Source organism: Moschus berezovskii, chromosome X (assembly GCF_049115385.1).
Source record: "Moschus berezovskii isolate FMDL1 chromosome X, NW_MosBer_1.0, whole genome shotgun sequence".
NCBI classification, from domain to species: Eukaryota; Metazoa; Chordata; class Mammalia; order Artiodactyla; family Moschidae; genus Moschus; species Moschus berezovskii.
Genome location: NC_142488.1, coordinates 67562531 through 67579629, shown reverse-complemented (window position 1 = coordinate 67579629; position 17099 = coordinate 67562531). Strand labels below are relative to the sequence as shown.

At 41.2% G+C, this 17099-nt stretch overlaps 1 protein-coding gene across 1 annotated transcript in view; it reads right to left on the bottom strand.

Moving 5' to 3' along the window:
* The window catches only part of PGK1 (phosphoglycerate kinase 1), a 22425-nt gene extending 5326 nt beyond the window's left edge, over nt 1-17099 (bottom strand). Inside the window, exons 1-6 of the mRNA XM_055438199.2 lie at nt 16934-17099; nt 10854-10904; nt 8143-8298; nt 7888-8032; nt 5005-5108; nt 4038-4157 (exon numbers count right to left, since the gene is read on the bottom strand). Coding sequence (XP_055294174.1) covers nt 4038-4157; nt 5005-5108; nt 7888-8032; nt 8143-8298; nt 10854-10904; nt 16934-16998 — 641 coding nt within the window. The 5' untranslated portion in view covers nt 16999-17099. The remainder of the gene's footprint in view (nt 1-4037; nt 4158-5004; nt 5109-7887; nt 8033-8142; nt 8299-10853; nt 10905-16933) is intronic.

Sequence of the window (17099 nt, the reverse complement as noted above, 5' to 3'; positions counted from 1 at the left end):
CAAATCAATAGAATGAAAATAGTAAGAGGGAACTATTACAAAATAAAATATACCTAACAACCGAATACAATGCATAGACTTCATTTGGATCCTTATTCAAACAAATTGACTGTAAAAGGCACTTCTGAAATGGAGAATTTCTGAATACAGACTGGGTATTAGATGACAGTATTAATAATAAGACTTAAATTTTGTTAGGTGTAACAGGTGGTTATTTAAAAGAAATCTCAAGTTATGAGATGTAAACAGAAGTATCAGAAATGAAATTATATGATATCTCAGGCTTGCTTTCAAATACTCCTGACAAAAAAAGGATTGGAGGACAGATGAAACTGGATTGGCAAAAATGCCACTAATTATTAGAACAGGGTAATAGGTACCTGTGAGTTGATTATACTATTCTTTCAATTTCTATAATGTTTGAGTGTTTCCACAACAATGTTTTGGGGTTTTTTCTTTTTTTGGCCACACTGCACAGCTTGTGGAATCTTAGTTCCCTTACCAGGGGCAGAATCTAGGCAGTGAAATCAAGGAGTCCTAACCACTGGACCACCAGGGAATTCCTAACAGAATAAATTTTTTTAATGAAATGTAAAATCTTCCCCTATATTGTTAACGTTCTCAGGGACACTACATTGCAAGAAAGGTGGCACAAAAAAAAAAAAAAAAAACCTCCGTGTAAACTTCCTCCAAACAGCAATTTTAGGCAGAGTCCTAAACCTAATCATAAGCACTAGGTGGCACTCACTCCCATATTCCAGGTCTAGGGAAGGATTGAGAACAAAACTCCTAGTCTCCAGAGAGGCAAAGATCAGAGGCTGACCTTTATAATCCAGTGCACAGGAGTGGCAATGCTTCCAGGACACAGATACAAGTACCTACCTTAACTATTTTTAGGACCCAGAAGCCTGGAGGGCAACTATGCTACCTGAAATTGACACCCAACTCCAGAGTCAGCTTTCATAGGGAAATGCTGAGTGTATTCAGTCCCATGGGAAAAAAAACCCTGCTCCTAAAAGGGTCAGGAGCATCTAGCCATAAAGAGTCTGCTATCCAGACTGTCATGCCAAGTGACAAGATCTTATCCAAGAAGTCCCAGGTCTCTGTCCCTACTTTATCTCCTAAAATGTATCCTCCTAGTCTCTTGACCTGCACTTCTGAAATTTCTACTTTTAACTAACCAGCAACATATCACTATTCAGAGGCTGACCTGCACAGACTACATCAAGGAGGTCCTTTGCCCTCTGACGTCCAGCTGGGTTGCAACCCATTGTGGGTAAGAGGGGATACATCAATAGGACATTAAAATGAGATCAGAATATCTATTTCCCTGGCTCCTTCCCTGCTAGATGACTATCCTCCATCCCTTGACCAAAGGCTATACAGTTCTTATCAGAGGGCCATCTCCACACAACTACCCTCTCTGAATTCTGGTAACCATCACTTTCCTTTTGCCCTTCAGGTCTAAGGATGGTGATGATAGTTTCCTCAGATGACTGTACTGTCCCTTTTGTGTTTCCCTAAACACCACCCACACCTTTGCAGATACTCCCTTTATTGTATTTTCAACAGTCACGCAGTTTGATTGTGCTAATGACAATAAACCACCCAATTTATGGTCTCATGCTTGTGCTCAATCACTTCAGTTGTGTCTGATACTTTGTGACCCGATAAGACTGTAGCCCCCCAGGCTCCTCTGTCCATGGGATTTCCCAAGCAAGAATACTGGAGTGGGTAAGCCATTCTGCCCTCCAGGGGATCTTCCTGACCCAGGGATTGAACCCATGTCTCCTGCAGCTCCTGCACTGCAGGCAGATTCTTTACCACTGAGCCATCAAGGAAGCCCAAGTTATGGCCTACTAGCAGATAGGCTCAGATATTGAAGAAAGTGGGGAAAACCACTAGACCATTCAGATATGACCTAAATAAAATCCCTTATGATTATACAGTGGAAGTAAGAAATAGATTTAAGGGACTAGATCTGATAGATAGAGTGCCTGATGAACTCTGGATGGAGGTTCATGACACTGTACAGGAGACAGGGACCAGGACCATTCCCAAGGAAAAGAAATGCAAAAAAGCAAAATGGCTGTCTGGGGAGGCCTTACAAATAGCTGTGAAAAGAAGAGAAGTGAAAAGCAAAGGAGAAAAGGAAAGATATAAGCATCTCAATGCAGACTTCCAAAGAATAGCAAGGAGAGATAAGAAAGCCTTCCTCAGCAATCAATGCAAAGAAATAGAGGAAAACAGAATAGGAAAGACTAGAGATCTCTTCAAGAAAATTAGAGATACCAAGGGAACATTTCATGCAAAGATGGGCTCGATAAAGGACAGAAATGGTATGGACTTAACAGAAGCAAAAGATATTAAGAAGAGGTGGCAAGAATGTACACAGAACTATACAAAAAAGATCTTCACGACCCAGATAATCACAATGGTGTGATCAGCTACCTAGAACCAGACATCCTGGAACGTGAAACAAAGTGGGCCTTAGAAAGCATCACTATGAACAAAGCTAGTGGAAGTGATGGAATTCCAGCTGAGCTATTTCAAATCCTAAAAGATGATGCTGTGAAACTGCTATACTCAATAGGCCAGCAAATTTGGAAAACTCAGCAGCGGCAACGGGACTGGAAAAGGTCAGTTTTCATTCCAAGCCCAAAGAAAGGCAATGCCAAAGAATGCTCAAACTACCACACAATTGCACTCATCTCACACGCTAGCAAAGTAATGCTCAAAATTCTCCAAGCCAGGCTTCAACAGTACGTGAACTGTGAACTTCCAGATGTTCAAGTTGGTTTTAGAAAAGGCAGAGGAACCAGAGGTCAAATTATCAACATCCCCCTGGATCATTGAAAAAGCAAGAGAGTTCCAGAAAAACATCTATTTCTGCTTCATTGACTATGCCAAAGCCTTTGACTGTGTGGATCACAATAAACTGTGGAACATTCTGAAAGAGATGGGAATACCAGACCACCTGACCTGCCTCTTGAGAAACCTGTATGCAGGTCAGGAAGCAACAGTTAGAACTGGACATGGGACAACAGACTGGTTACAAATAGGAAAAGGAGTATGTCAAGGCTATATATTGTCACCCTGCTTATTTAACTTATATGCAGAGTACATCATGAGGAACGCTGGGCTGGAAGAAGCACAAGCTGGAATCAAGATTGCTGGGAGAAATATCAATAACCTCAGATATGCAGATGACACCACCCTTATGGCAGAAAGTGAGGAAATAAAGAGCCTCTTGATGAAAGTGAAAGAGGAGAGTGAGAAAGTTGGCTTAAAGCTCAACATTCAGAAAACTTAAGATCATGGTATCTGGTCCCATCACTTCATAGCAAATAGATGGGGCAACAGTGGAAACAGTAGCTGAGTTTATTTTTTGGGGCTCCAAAATCACTGCTGATGGTGATTGCAGCCATGAAATTAAAAGACGCTTGCTCCTTGGAAGGAAAGTTATGACCAACCTAGACAGCATATTAAAAAGCAGAGACATTACTCTGCCAACAAAGGTCCGTCTAGTAAAGACTATGGTTTTTCCAGTAGTCATGTATGGTTGTGAGTGTTGAACTGTAAAGAAAGCTGAGCGCCAAAGAATTGATGCTTTTGAACTGTGATGTTGGAGAAGACTCCTGAGAGTCCCTTGGACTGCAAGGAGATCCAACCAGTCCATCCTAAAGGAGATCAGTCCTGGGTGTTCAGTGGAAGGACTGATAACTGAAGCTAAAACTCCAATACGTTGGTCACCTGATGCAAAAAGCTGACTCATTTGAAAAGACCCTGATGCTTGGAAAGAGTGAGGGCAGGCGGAGAATGGGACGGCAAAGGATGATGAGATGGTTGGTTGGCATCACCGACTCAATGGACATGAGTTTGGGTAAACTCCAGGAGCTGGTGATGGACAGGGAGGCCTGGCATGCTGCATTCCATGGGGTTGCAAAGAGTCGGACACAACTGAGCGACTAAACTGAACTGAACTGAACCAGGTAAAAAACACTACTTAAAGCATGATCTTGAAGAGTTCTCTGTACCCGCCCAGGATGGCCAGGAAGGGTCGCTCAGGGCTCTCCAAAGCCTTGGCAAAGTAGTTCAGCTCCTTCTTCATCAAAAAACCTCCAGCCTTCTTTGGCAGATTTACTCCTACCATGGAGCTAGAAAGGAACAGAGACATTCAAATTTTAGTCAATCCTTAGCAATTCTCCCAATTCTAGAGGCCATCTCCTTATCACTGAAATGCTTTCACTTTTGAGACACCAGGACACCATGGCTTTCATCCCCAAACTACAACAAAACACTTAAGCACAAGATAAGGTTTTTGGCTATAATGCAGGATAAAGGAGAACAAGTGAAAAGCAACTACCTTAAGTAGAATTTAAGATACCCAATTAATAGTCTTCAGGCCAAGGGTTTAACCACAATAAATATCAGCCAGGTGATGACAACAGTTTGCTTCCTACTGATAGCCTAAGACTCTGCTCCCACAGCAATCACAAAGGGAGAGCTCTCCATGAAATATCCAAAGTAAGATAGATCAATGCATGTTATAGGATGCTCGGGGCTGGCATGCGGGGATGACCCAGAGGGAGGATAAAGGGAGGAGGGAGGTGGGAGGGGGGTTCAGGAGGGGGAACTTATGTAAACCCGGGGCAAATTCATATCAATGTATGGCAAAACCAACCAATATAATATTGTAAAATAAAAAAAAAATAAAATAAAATAAATTGTGCTAAAAAAAAAAAAAAAGTAAGATAGAGGAACATCTTCCTAAAGCTCAATAAAAAGTTCCAAAATCCTCAACATTTTTTACTTTTATTTCATCTTTAGATCAGGGATACTCAATAAGAACCACAGTTTTATTTGTAGCTCCAATTAGTGATAGAATCCAAAAAGATCACAATACAACACAGATATTTCCAAAACCATTCCAGAGCTTTGGCTGCTTAAGTAAACAGAGGAATAACGCTCTCAGTTTGATAATGAACAAAAAACTTTTAGTACCTGTGGGCTCGGTGAGCAGTACCAAAAGCATCATTGACATAAACATCCCCTAGCTTAGAAAGTGAAGCTCGGAAGGCTTCTATTTTGGTTGGCTCAGCTTTAACCTGAAGAGAAGAACAAAAAAGGGGTGGGGAGGAGAACATAGGAGATATTGATGACTCCAAAGACAACTGTAAAAGCATTTCATACCAAGAGTCCTCTTCAACATATCTAAAGACCCTGAGTTAGCAGGACAGCAATTTTTAAAACTAGCAACAGGATCTGTTCTTTCTTCCAAATATTCCAGATCTTTTGCTCATTTCTATATGTTTCTGCTCTCCTTTGCCTTCCCTCAAATTGCAAGCCTAAGATTTCTGAATCACAGCTTAACCTCTAATCACATCCCACTGGTCTCTCTCCAGCTCCTAGGACAAAATTATCCTTCTCCTCCTTGACCCACTGCTTCATTTTAACATATTCTCCTTGTAAAATTTAGGATTATACTTGAGTCAAGCTGCTAGCTGCCAAGACTTTTCTACAAACGGAAAAAAGCTCTCATACATATTTCTCATGAAAGCAACAACAAGCTGGGACACAGAAGGCAGATGAAAACCTGACAACAGAAAAGCACCTCAGAAACATTGTATATATCAAAAGGAGGTAATTCATATAGCTTTCCCTGGAAGTTAGGCATCTGAGAAAACAATACACTTCTACAAAAAAGACAGAGGGACAAAAAGCTGATGGCCCACGTCTGACGCTAACTTACTGTGTAACCTTTATTAAGTTTTTCTCTATCCTTTCCTATCTATTAAAAAGGGAAGATAACTTCTCTATTTAAGAACTGTTCGTGGGAAAATGACACAAATTAAAAGCTATGTATGAAAAAGGTATTATAAAAATTAATAATAATCAAAACCTATTTCTCATTTTTTATCTGCCAGGAACCAGAAAGAAGAGAATGCTCCTAAAAGGTAATGTAGGTACCCTGCATAAAGGAAAATTTTCATGCCTCACTTCGTTTTTTATTCACTTTGAACTTATGGCTGGCTCCAAAAATTTCAAGCATGAAAAGCCACTGAACACTAAATATAAAGTAAACTACCCACAAAGACATGGACTAGCACGGTTGGTTCATCACTTACTGTACATAAGGTTTTGCCTCAACTTGCCTCCTGCCATTTCTAAGCCCAAAAGTTGAACAGCTTGAGTTTCAGTCTAAAAGGGCACCAAATTTTAGGTCAGCATTTAACTCCTACTACTGTAGCAAGACCATGCCAAAGGCAAGATAAGGCAAGACCTGAGCCTGCAGTGCTAAGAAAAGAAACTGCTTGAAAGCAGGCACTCTGATGACCTTAAGAAATGTCAGAAGCACAACAGGAGATTGAGATGCTAGCCTCAGAGCATCTTGTTCCCCAAGATACTAAAGACATTAAGAGTGGAAAGTATAAAGGATGCTTTCTGATTCCCTTCTGCATGCGTGACCGTTTGTATCCAATTCTCTGCGACCCTATGGACTGTAGCCCACCAGGCGCCTCTGTTCATGGGATTTCCCAGGCAAGAATACTGGAGTAGGTTGCAATGCCCTCCTCCAGGGGATCTTCCCCACCCAGGGATTGAACTCAAGGCTCCTGCATTGGCAGGTGGGTTCTTTACCACTGAGCCACGTGAGAAGCCCAGCTTCCTTTCTACAAATAAGCAAATTCGAAATCATCCTCAAAAGAGCCAGCTCTGTCATTTAATATTTAAATCCTGGTTGTCAGGTCACGGTAATCTATTTTGTGGGTACCTATGGTTGCCTTTTAAAATTTTTTTGTTTTTTTCCCCTATGGTTGCTTTTGTACAACAATGGCAGAGTTGAATAGTTCCAACAGAGACCATATAAGGTTGTGACTGACCGTCTGACCCACAAAGCCTAAAATATTTATTGTCTGACCCTTTACATAAAGTTTGCTTATTGATGGACTGAGCTACATATAAAGCCCAGCAACAGTACTACTACCTCTAACTTTAGTCAAATAACTGCCTTTCTGAGACCTAGGTTGTTTTTTTTTTTAAAAAAAATATGATGGTTACCTGTCATTCCTTATCTTAAGAAATTCAAAGAAAGATCCTTTACACTTAAGAAAAATGCCTTAAACCCAAGGTAATATCATCATGACCATCATCTACCTAACTCAATCAAATGTTCCAAATAGTCCCTTTCCACTTGACTTAAAAGTACTTTTTCTGGTCACATGATTCTTTTGTAAGAAAACCCCAATGATATCAAATTTAATTTACTGTCTTAAAAGTACCAAGCTCAAGCTTTAAGTTAATTCCCCTTCTAAATAAGAATACAGATTATTCCTTCATAACACACCAGGGCCTGCTGCTTATAAAAACTATTCTAGCCTTGACAAAAAAAAAATCTAAAACTGGCTCTGCTGGAGGAACACCTGGTATATCATGGATACTCACTCCCAACAACCACCTGTGAATGTCTGCTCTCAGCACTTGGGAACGACCGCCTACACTCTGATAGGATATTATCACATACTATTAGAAAAATACATCTTCATATATCAAAGGCCAGGTGCGTAACAAAGGGACAATTAGAAGCAGCATGTTCACCAAATACTCTTACACCCAAATGGTGTTCACATCTTTCCAAGGTATTTCAAAAACCACTTGAGCATGATAAGGAGGGCTTCCAGGGCTGGCAACATCTTATTCTCTGACCTTGGTGGTGGTTACACAGGTGTGCTTACTCTGTGATAATTCATCAAGCTGTGCATTTCTATATGTATGCTGTATTTCAATAAAAAGGTGTCAAAATAAACATGAGCTTCTTCTATTCTTCAATCACAGTCTCATATACTCAGCCCTCCTCACCCCTACTAATGTCAAAATCACAGGTCCTACCTTGTTCCCAGAAGCATCTTTTCCCTTCCCTTCTTCCTCCACATGAAAACGAAGGTTCTCCAGCAGGATGACAGACCCAGCAGCTGGGTCAGCACAAGCCTTTTCCACTTCTGGGCCCACACAGTCCTTCAAGAACAAAACATCCCTGGAGAGAGTATGACACAGAAACACTTGAAGAGTCTGAAAGTTAAGAATCAGCAACAACATACTTGACAACATCTCCTGTCACAGAGCTGACAAAAGCCTGAAACATACTTGCCCAGCAGAGATTTGAGTTCTACAGCAACTGGCTGCAAGGAGTACTTATCAGGCATGGGGACACCATCAGGCCGGCCCAGGTGGCTCATAAGAACAACTGACTTGGCTCCATTGTCCAAGCAGTATTTGATGCTTGGAACAGCAGCCTTGATCCTGCAACCAAGAAGAGACAGCAAGTAGAACAAGGCTACTCCTAAGAATAAGTGAGAACTATTTTATTCATGGCCTCATAAAACATAAAGCCTCCTTTCTTCTCCAAATTCCTTCAAATCTACTGTCAGCAACTCAGTGATGGTCCTCAGGTTCATGTGTAGGGGAAGAAGTTAATTAGGATGTCAATCCTCCACCTAGGGTTATATAATGTCATCATGTTTTGCACCTTGCGCAGAAAAAAATTAGTATAGCAGGACTGAAACTGCTGTCTTCAGAAGGACCTGCTTGCAAGGTTGGTCCTTGGCTGGTGTCTGGGAACTTGGCTTTTGAGGTGGTCCTTCAGTTCTCTGACAAAGGCTGTTCACAGTTCCTAGATCATCTGTACAAACAGGTTTATATTCAACACCTGCTTCCCTCTAGGAGTAAGAATTTTGGTAACTGCTGGGCAGTGGGTACCTATATGATCAGCTCCCAGTAAAAATCTCGGGAGTTGAGTCTCTGAAGGGCTTTTCTGGGCAGAGATAATCACACACAATTACTGCATTTTCACTGCTGGAGAGAGGAGCACACTTAGTGTCATGAGAGGGAGAGAGCATGGCAACCTAAGCATGGATTTCTCCAGATTCTGCCTGTGTCTTTTCCGCTTGCTGACCCTATCATGCATCCTTTCACTTTAATAAACTTTAGCAGTGAATCCTTCTAGTGAATCACCAAACATGTGGCTGCTTTTAGGGACCCCTGAAACACCCTGTGTTTGACTTTGGAAGAAATATAAAATTCTCAAATCTTGAAACCATTAAAAGAAATGTTGGGAAAACTGAAAAAACGTAACTTTTCAGTACCCATAACAAAATCCTAAGTCATTTTTTATGTAGGAGAAAATACATTATATAGAATGTGGTTTACATAACTCATTGTGTTTATTAAATTATAGTTTAACCAAAAATTCATGTAACTTCTTTAAACACTTCAAATTTTTGTTACAAACCCAATACTAACTTTCCATTCTTGGCAGTATTTAAGAAATTAAACCTGATAACAAAGAAAATATTTATTTATTCAACAAATATTTATTGAATGCTATTTTTGTAGCAGCTACTATATCAGATTCTGAAAATACAACAGTAAATAAAATAGTTTCTTCTTTCACAGAAGTGATAAGAACTATGGAGAAAATAAAGCAAGGTACAGTGACAAGAACTACTGGAGAATAGTGGTGGAGGGGATTTTAGAGAGGGTAGCCAGGGAAGGTCTAATAAGATGACATTTCAGCAAAGAATGGAATAATAAAAAGCCAAGTTATATTTCTAAGTATCTTATGCTATTTGGCAGATATAAAAACTCAGTTATACCAACAAACCAAGAAACCTTCAGCAGGTACGTTTGCCCAGTAAAACCAAATTAATCTTCAGCACTTTCCCTTAACAGCCAAGTTCTATTATTTCTAATGTTTCATTTTATTTCTTCATAGATTTCTGAAAATGAAGATCTACTCAGACTTGTTTCTCTACTTTCTACTCATAAAATACCTTGATAGGCATATTTCTAATCTTTTATGTATGCTTCAGAAAATAACAAAAAAGCCAAGAAGGGTCAGAGATGCCTTGTACAAAGACCTTCCACTATGGTGCAGGAGGGAGGGATGTGCTTGATAGAATGCCAGGCTCTATTCTGGGGTCAATATCTAAAAATGTTCTAGGTCTATACCTGCACTGTCCAATATGGTAGCCATTAGCCACAGGGACCTCCTGAATACTGGAAATGTGGTTAGCCAGACTGGTATGTTGTCTAAGAGTAAAATACGTATTGGATCTCAAATACTTAATACCAAAAAAGGTAAATGTTCCGTTCATTAATTTTTAATTGATTATATATTAAAATGATTATTTGGGGATTACTGGATTAAATATATTAAAATTAAGTTAATCTGTTTACTTTTTAATGGGGCAACTAGAAAATCTTAAATTACATGTGGCTTTTATTATATTTTTATTAGACAGCACAGGCCTAGATCATTAGAACATACCTTTCCAGCTCCAACCCTTCATTTAAAATAAAAATCTTTTAGAATCTAATCAAAAGTAAGAACAATACTATCACTTAAAATTTCTGCTTCTGAATCTAGAAGCCAAGACATGTGGAGCAGCCTAAACTGACTGAAAGTATTACTTCTGAAGTCTTTTCCCTTAAGTCAAAATTCTCAAAAACTGATTTTATGGGGGCCAGCTAGAATAGGGGCTTGTAAAACTACATGCACAGTTCTTCATTTTGCAGGAAAGCCAAGTAACCTTAAACCTTGACATTCTTTAAAAATGTACAACCCCAAATTCTTCAAATTAAAAAAAGAGGAAAAAAAATCACCTTCTTAAAATGATATTTTTTTTTCAATTTCTAATTCTCATAAGAAAGCAAACCAGATGGTGGGTTGGTTGAAAGCCAAGATCATGCAGTTTAAGTTGCCATAGTTCTACAATAAGAATGGAAAACCATTTCATTACATATACTCAGACCCACGTACATCTTAAACCTAGCTCAGGGTGTAGCAGGGACATTACCTCTGGTTGTTTGTTATCTGGTTGTTCTTCATAGGAACATTGAAGTCTACTCTGAAAAAGAAACAAAGTGTCAAGTTCAGAGCCACAATCAAATTATCGTTCCCTCAAAGATTATGAGAGGCACTTTTAGTAAACCAGTTAAATAAGTGGTTCAAAAGTCACCTTAAAAATAATCAGCAGTATTAGAAGATAGTGATTAGCCATGCAGAGGAGAGTGGGAGCAGTGACTTAGGACACCAGAAGGAGCTTCAGGGATTCTGATATTGTTCTCTTGATGTTGGTGATAAATATGCTCTTTCTGTGATAATTCTTTGAGCTTTTGATTTGTGCCCTTTTAGGTATATATCTCACACTTTTTAAGAGATAAATTCTACAAAATAAAAAATAACAGGAACAAGTCCTGAAGACCTGGGAAGCTGAAACTAGTTCCATCTAAAAAGATTTCTATGTGAGCCCAGCACGCTCTATCTGATAATGGTAGCAACCTGAAGGGTAAGGTTATAAAGAACACATCTGGATTCTGATTTCTCTGGTATTATTTCTGGGTCCTAACGAAGCAAACATTTCTCAAAAGAAAAAAAAAACCTGGAAAAATAAAACACATCAAGAGAGTATCATTCTTTTTGGAGAAAGTCTGGGACCTCAGGACCAGAAAGAGACCCAATGTCCAAGACAAAGTTCACACAGTATGCTTCAAGCAAAACACAGTCAATAACCATAAGATAGCTTCTTTCTAAAAGTCTGATAGGACATTTTGCTGTACACCTGAAACTAACACAATATTGTAAATCAACTATACTTCAATTTTAAAAATACTTAATAAAAAAAAAACTGAGAGGAAAGGATGGAACATGTGACCCTGCCCACCTAATAAACAGGCAATCAGAAGAGAAGTGATCAAGACAGCACAGGCAGGGAATTCCCTGGCAGTCCAGTGGTTAAGACTCAGCGCTTCCATTGCCAAGGGCCCAGGTTCAATCCCTGATTGGGGAACTAAGATCCCAAAACCCACAGGGCACGGCCAGGGCAGGGGAAAAAAAGATAGCAATTTACTGCAGTTTCCTTTCTTATGCAACTTCTTGCTGCTTTATCATTTTTAAGAACTTGTCATTCCTTCCCCCTTCTTCCAGACAAGACTGGAACCTCAATCCCCTAGAAAGCAATGATGTGTGGTGGCCAGCTATCTGTAAGGTTTCACCTGCCAAGATCCTTTTCAAGTTGATTTATTTCTCATTTATAGAATGGGGGTGATAGTATCTACTTCACAGTTATTGTGAGAATTAAATGAGTTAGCGATCTACAAAGTGCTTAGGGGAGTAACTAATAAACAGTGCCATAAAAGTGGTAACTATTATTATTCATGCGAGGACTTCTCCAAAATACGATTCTGTGATCTAAAAGGCACATTAACCATTACTAAAAACAGCTAGCAGCACGCACCAAAAGACAACAGTGAAAGTATGACGGATTCAAAGACTTGTTGCTGTGTCTAACCATAAAGCTCCATCACTAGTCCTTCCTCTCTTAGGCTGAGGCTTGGCAGACAATTACAAAATCCTAAACCAACTAAGAAGACCAATTTCCTATGTCCCCTAGACCTGTACTCTATTTCACTGAAGAATAACCTTTCCAAAGATGAGTTGAAGGATTAATTCTATATTCAAATATTTCATTTAAAATCTTGAAAAATAAAAGCAGTATGCCTCTGAAGAAAGAAACAGTCTACTTAATTTCAGGCTACTTGATTCTGATTCTAAGCATCTTCTTTAAATATCCTGAGCAAGGCTCAGAGCATTCCTAAGAGGATAGAGTATCTCATTACCATGGATCATTTTCCCCCACCCTCTGCAGCCTCCAAGAAGGCCCACATTCAAAAGAGTTAACAGCAAGGGGCCGAGCACAAGCCACCCCTTCAGTGCTGCTCCCTGTCCCAGAGCCATGACACAGAAGAAATTCTCTAGAAACACTCAAGAATCTATCTCATCTATCCATGCTGCCATGGCATAGCTTACTGATGAGAAAAGAACTTATACTTTCTTCTCGTTGCTTGTGGATTACCTTCCCCCATCATCTCCTAGACTGTTAACAACAGCTCTACTTTTAGCGTCTCCTCTATGAGGACTCCATTACAGAAACTGCTCTGGCCTACACATTTCACTTATCCTGTGCAAAATCTGCACCCCTTCCTTTTCAATTTCTCTTAATCCTGAGCTCAGCTTTAGGAACAAAGTCAGATATCACTACACACCACTCATATCATAATGGATGAAATAAAAAATGACATCAAGCGTTAGTGAGGATGCAGAGAAACTGATCACTCACACGCCTGTAGGAATGTAAAATGATGCAGCTGCTTTGGAAAACGGTCTGGAAATTCCTCAAAAGGTTAAGCATGTGTGCTAAGTCTCTTCAGTCATGTCCAACTCTTTGCGACCCACTGGACTGCAGCCTGCCAGGCTCCTCTGTCCATGGGATTCTCCAGGAAAGAACACTGGAGTGGGTTGCCATGCCCTCCTCCATGGGATCTTCCCAACCCAGGGACTGAACCCACATCCCTGGCATTGCAGTCGGATTCTTTACTGTCTGAGCTACCAGGGAAGCCCAAGAATACTGGAGTGGGTAGCCTATCCCTTCTCCAGGGGACCTTCCCAGGAATCGACCTGGGGTCTCTTGTATTGCAGGCGGATTCTTTACCAGCTCAGCTACCCAGGAAGCCCATACCATAGACTACTATTCAGCAATCCAAGGAATGAACGACTGATACAAACAACAATATGGACAAATCTCGAGGGCATTATGCTGGGTGAAAAAATGCCACATGTGATCCCACTTATATAACATATTGAAATAAAATTATAGAAATGCAGGACAGATTAGTAGTTACCAGGGGTTTAGGAATGGAGGGAGAGGGGCCAAGATGCTAAAGGATGACACGTAGGGAGATCTCAGTGCTGCTCATAGAAAATTAGTTTGTATCTTGGATAGTGGTGGGAGTTACACAAATCTACACATGCGATAAAATAGCAAAGAACTATATGCTTTATTCTAATGTCAACTTCCTTCCTACTCTTGATACTGTACTGTAATTATGTAAGATGTATCCAATGAAGGAAACTGGGTGAACACAAGGCCTCTCTATATTATCTTTGCAATGTTCTGTGAACATATAACTATTTCAGAATGAATCTTAAAAATATTAATTTAGTTGTAATAAGGATATCAAGTCTCTATCACCTGAAATCTCAGAAGTCCAGGCCCAGTTCCATTAAAAGCTCTCCAAGAAACCATTCCCACCCTTACTTCACTGTCCCTGATTAGGAAATAGGGGTATTATGGCTCTCTTAGAGGGCTTCCCTGGTGGCTCAGACAGTAAAGAATCTGCCTGCAATGCAGGAGACCCAGGTTCAATCCCTGGGTCAGGAAGATCCCCAGGAGCAGGAAATGGCAACCCACTCCAGTATTCCTGCCCGAAGAATTCCATGGACAGAGAAGTCTGGCGGAAGCCCACATGGTCGCAAAGAGTCGGACACGACTGAGTGACTAATAACTAACTGGCTCTCTCAGAGACTTTTTTTCTTCTCTGCTGTTTTTCTTCCCTGCTTCTTCTTCCACAACACCAACTTGTAGCTGTTGCTTAACAAGTCACAACAGGTTAGAGAAAAACTGTGAGGTTTTTAAAAAATGGAGGGGGAGCAAGCAAAAGGGAAGTGCTTCACCAGTCGGCAAAGGAGTATGACTGGCAACCTATGAGAGGAAGAAAGGAAATGACATGGCAAAATTAAACAGGAAACTTACTCAAGGCCTATAAAGTCAAATGGAATTCTAAAAAACGTACAAACCTGGTACTTATCCAGTCAGAGATTTCTGGCTATCAGGAAGTTCCCTCAACAAATCAGTCAATTTCCCTTGGCAGTTCAAAGCAGGGGCCACTTGCTCCCTTTTGTAAGACAATGAAAGGAGGCAAGTGAAGCAGCCACTACTCTGGAGGCTCCACTTCCGGAACACTACCAGCAACCACTACATAAAGGCAATTAAAATAAAAAGAAATTTGAGCTGACGATGCAAGGCTACCTAGACTCTTGCAAAAAGCAATCCTACAATGTTCAAGAGCTCTGTTCAAGAGCTACATTAATAATCTTGGAAAAAAGCAACTTCCTGTCCTCAAATCAGATAAGTAGAATTTATCCAGATTACAGGGGGAAATTATTGACTGCAGCCTTCAGCCGACAAAAGGTCTATTCTAACCTGTCCTTGTTCACTACATCCAAGAATTTAGAGGATCTGGTTGGTAGCCAAGGAGACCTAAATTCTAGTTCTGGTTCTGCCACCAACTTGCTAGTTCAGTGACCTTGGATAGGTCATTTTCCACCAGCAAAACAGGACTAGCCAATCATTTCAAGGCTTACGGTTAATCTGTGTTAAATGAAACACTGAGCCCTGGGGCAGAAACATATTTCAAATTAGGTCCAGAGGGAGAAAAGATAAGCACCTCCTCCAGTCTCACTCTCAGCCAGCTCATCCAATTCCTCAAACCTGGGAAGAGGAGATAAAGCCCCAGACTGCAACTGTAGGAAGGTAGCCAAGATCTAGCTGCACGCCACCGCCACTGTCCACTTATCCTGTTTTTCATAAGGTCTATCCATCTTTCTTAAAAGCATCTGAGGGATAGACAGGGCCATTATCTAATACTAGGATGGCTGTGATTCACTCTGTTCAGATTGCAAAGGACTAGGTGATTTAACAAAAGGGGACACCAGGTGTTTTTCATGGCCATAAGCCATTGGGTTCTTCTGATTATTGCCATAGCAGGGCAGAGAAGGCCACTTGTAAACTAATAGTGGCCATAATGAAATTAGAGGGAAGGGGAGATCTACATTAACTTTTAGGGCATCCACAGAGTACACCAATTCACAGAACCTACCTAGTTTAAGCCTTAAGTAAAGGAAGATCCCCTACCACTTTCTGAATTCATTAATATAGAAAAGTTGCTCTCTCTTGAGCCAGCCCAAATTGGGAAAGGGGCTGGATCACATCATTCACATGCCTGCCCATCAATCAACCACTTCCCTAAAAGGACAAGACTACCCAATGCTGTCAACCCCTTATGCTGGCAAAAGCACCACCCTTGGATCCTATCAAGGTCAAGTCAGTTACATACCTGACTAATTCCTGCAATTAGCTCCTGGCATGCACGAATGTACACATGTTACAAAAAAGAGAAATGTAAATACTCCATACATCGTACTAGTAATTTTGGCAAACAAGGGAGAAGCCATGTGGCATAGGGATCCACACGTTTGGAGTAAGAGACACCAAGGCAGGTGACGAGCCTTGCCCACTTTTAATATCCTGCTTCTCTAGCCACCCCTGGGAGTGAGGTTAGAGCACGTCAAGAATGAGCAGCCACACCCTGCTCTACCATTACCCAGTATGTGTCACAATCCTGATGCAAAACCCAAGGCCTGTAGTCCAAAGACACTACAGCGCGGCAGAAGCCTGTTACATAAGTTCTGCAGGACCTCCTTCGGCGCGCCCCACCCTACCTCACCCTCCTACCCTCAACGCTTTAGTGGATTCTACTCCTGAACAACGAAATCAACATCCTCTGGGAAAGATGTCCCTTTGGGCAGGGACCTTAGAAATGTGGGCAGTTTATCATTTGTCTGGGGTGGTCTAGGGTGGTGGAGGAAGGAAAACTATCCAAATGACCTTTCAAGGTCCCTTCACTGGAGGCCTAGGGATCTGCAGGCTAAGCATCAGGTCCACCTCGACAACTGAGAACTGGAGGCAACGGAACTGCCCTTCAGAAATAAGAAAAGAGGGCAAAATGGATCCCCGCAATCTGACCCTCCCTGGGAGGATCCACCCCTGCAAAGAGCAACTTCGGCTCAGTTTCTGGGCTGGGGAAAATGAGGTCAAAAACCGTTAAACCCGGGCAAAACCTCAGCCAAGATGGTGGCCAGCCTCGCCCTCCTGGGCTAGAGGCCATGCGGCCAAAAGTAGGGCTAAAGGTCACTTGAGGCAGGAGGAAAAGAAGTCGGCCCCCGCCGAAGAGGCTGCGGGAGAACCCCAAGGATTACCTCATGACGACCCGCTTCCCCTTCACATCCAGCTTGTCCAGAGTCAGCTTATTAGAAAGCGACATCTTGGCGATTCAGCTTCAGCGAGAGGCCACAGGAATAGACAGCGGCAGCGACTGAGACCGACTCAGGGTCCGAACGCGTGGAAAATGCCTAACACCGCGCG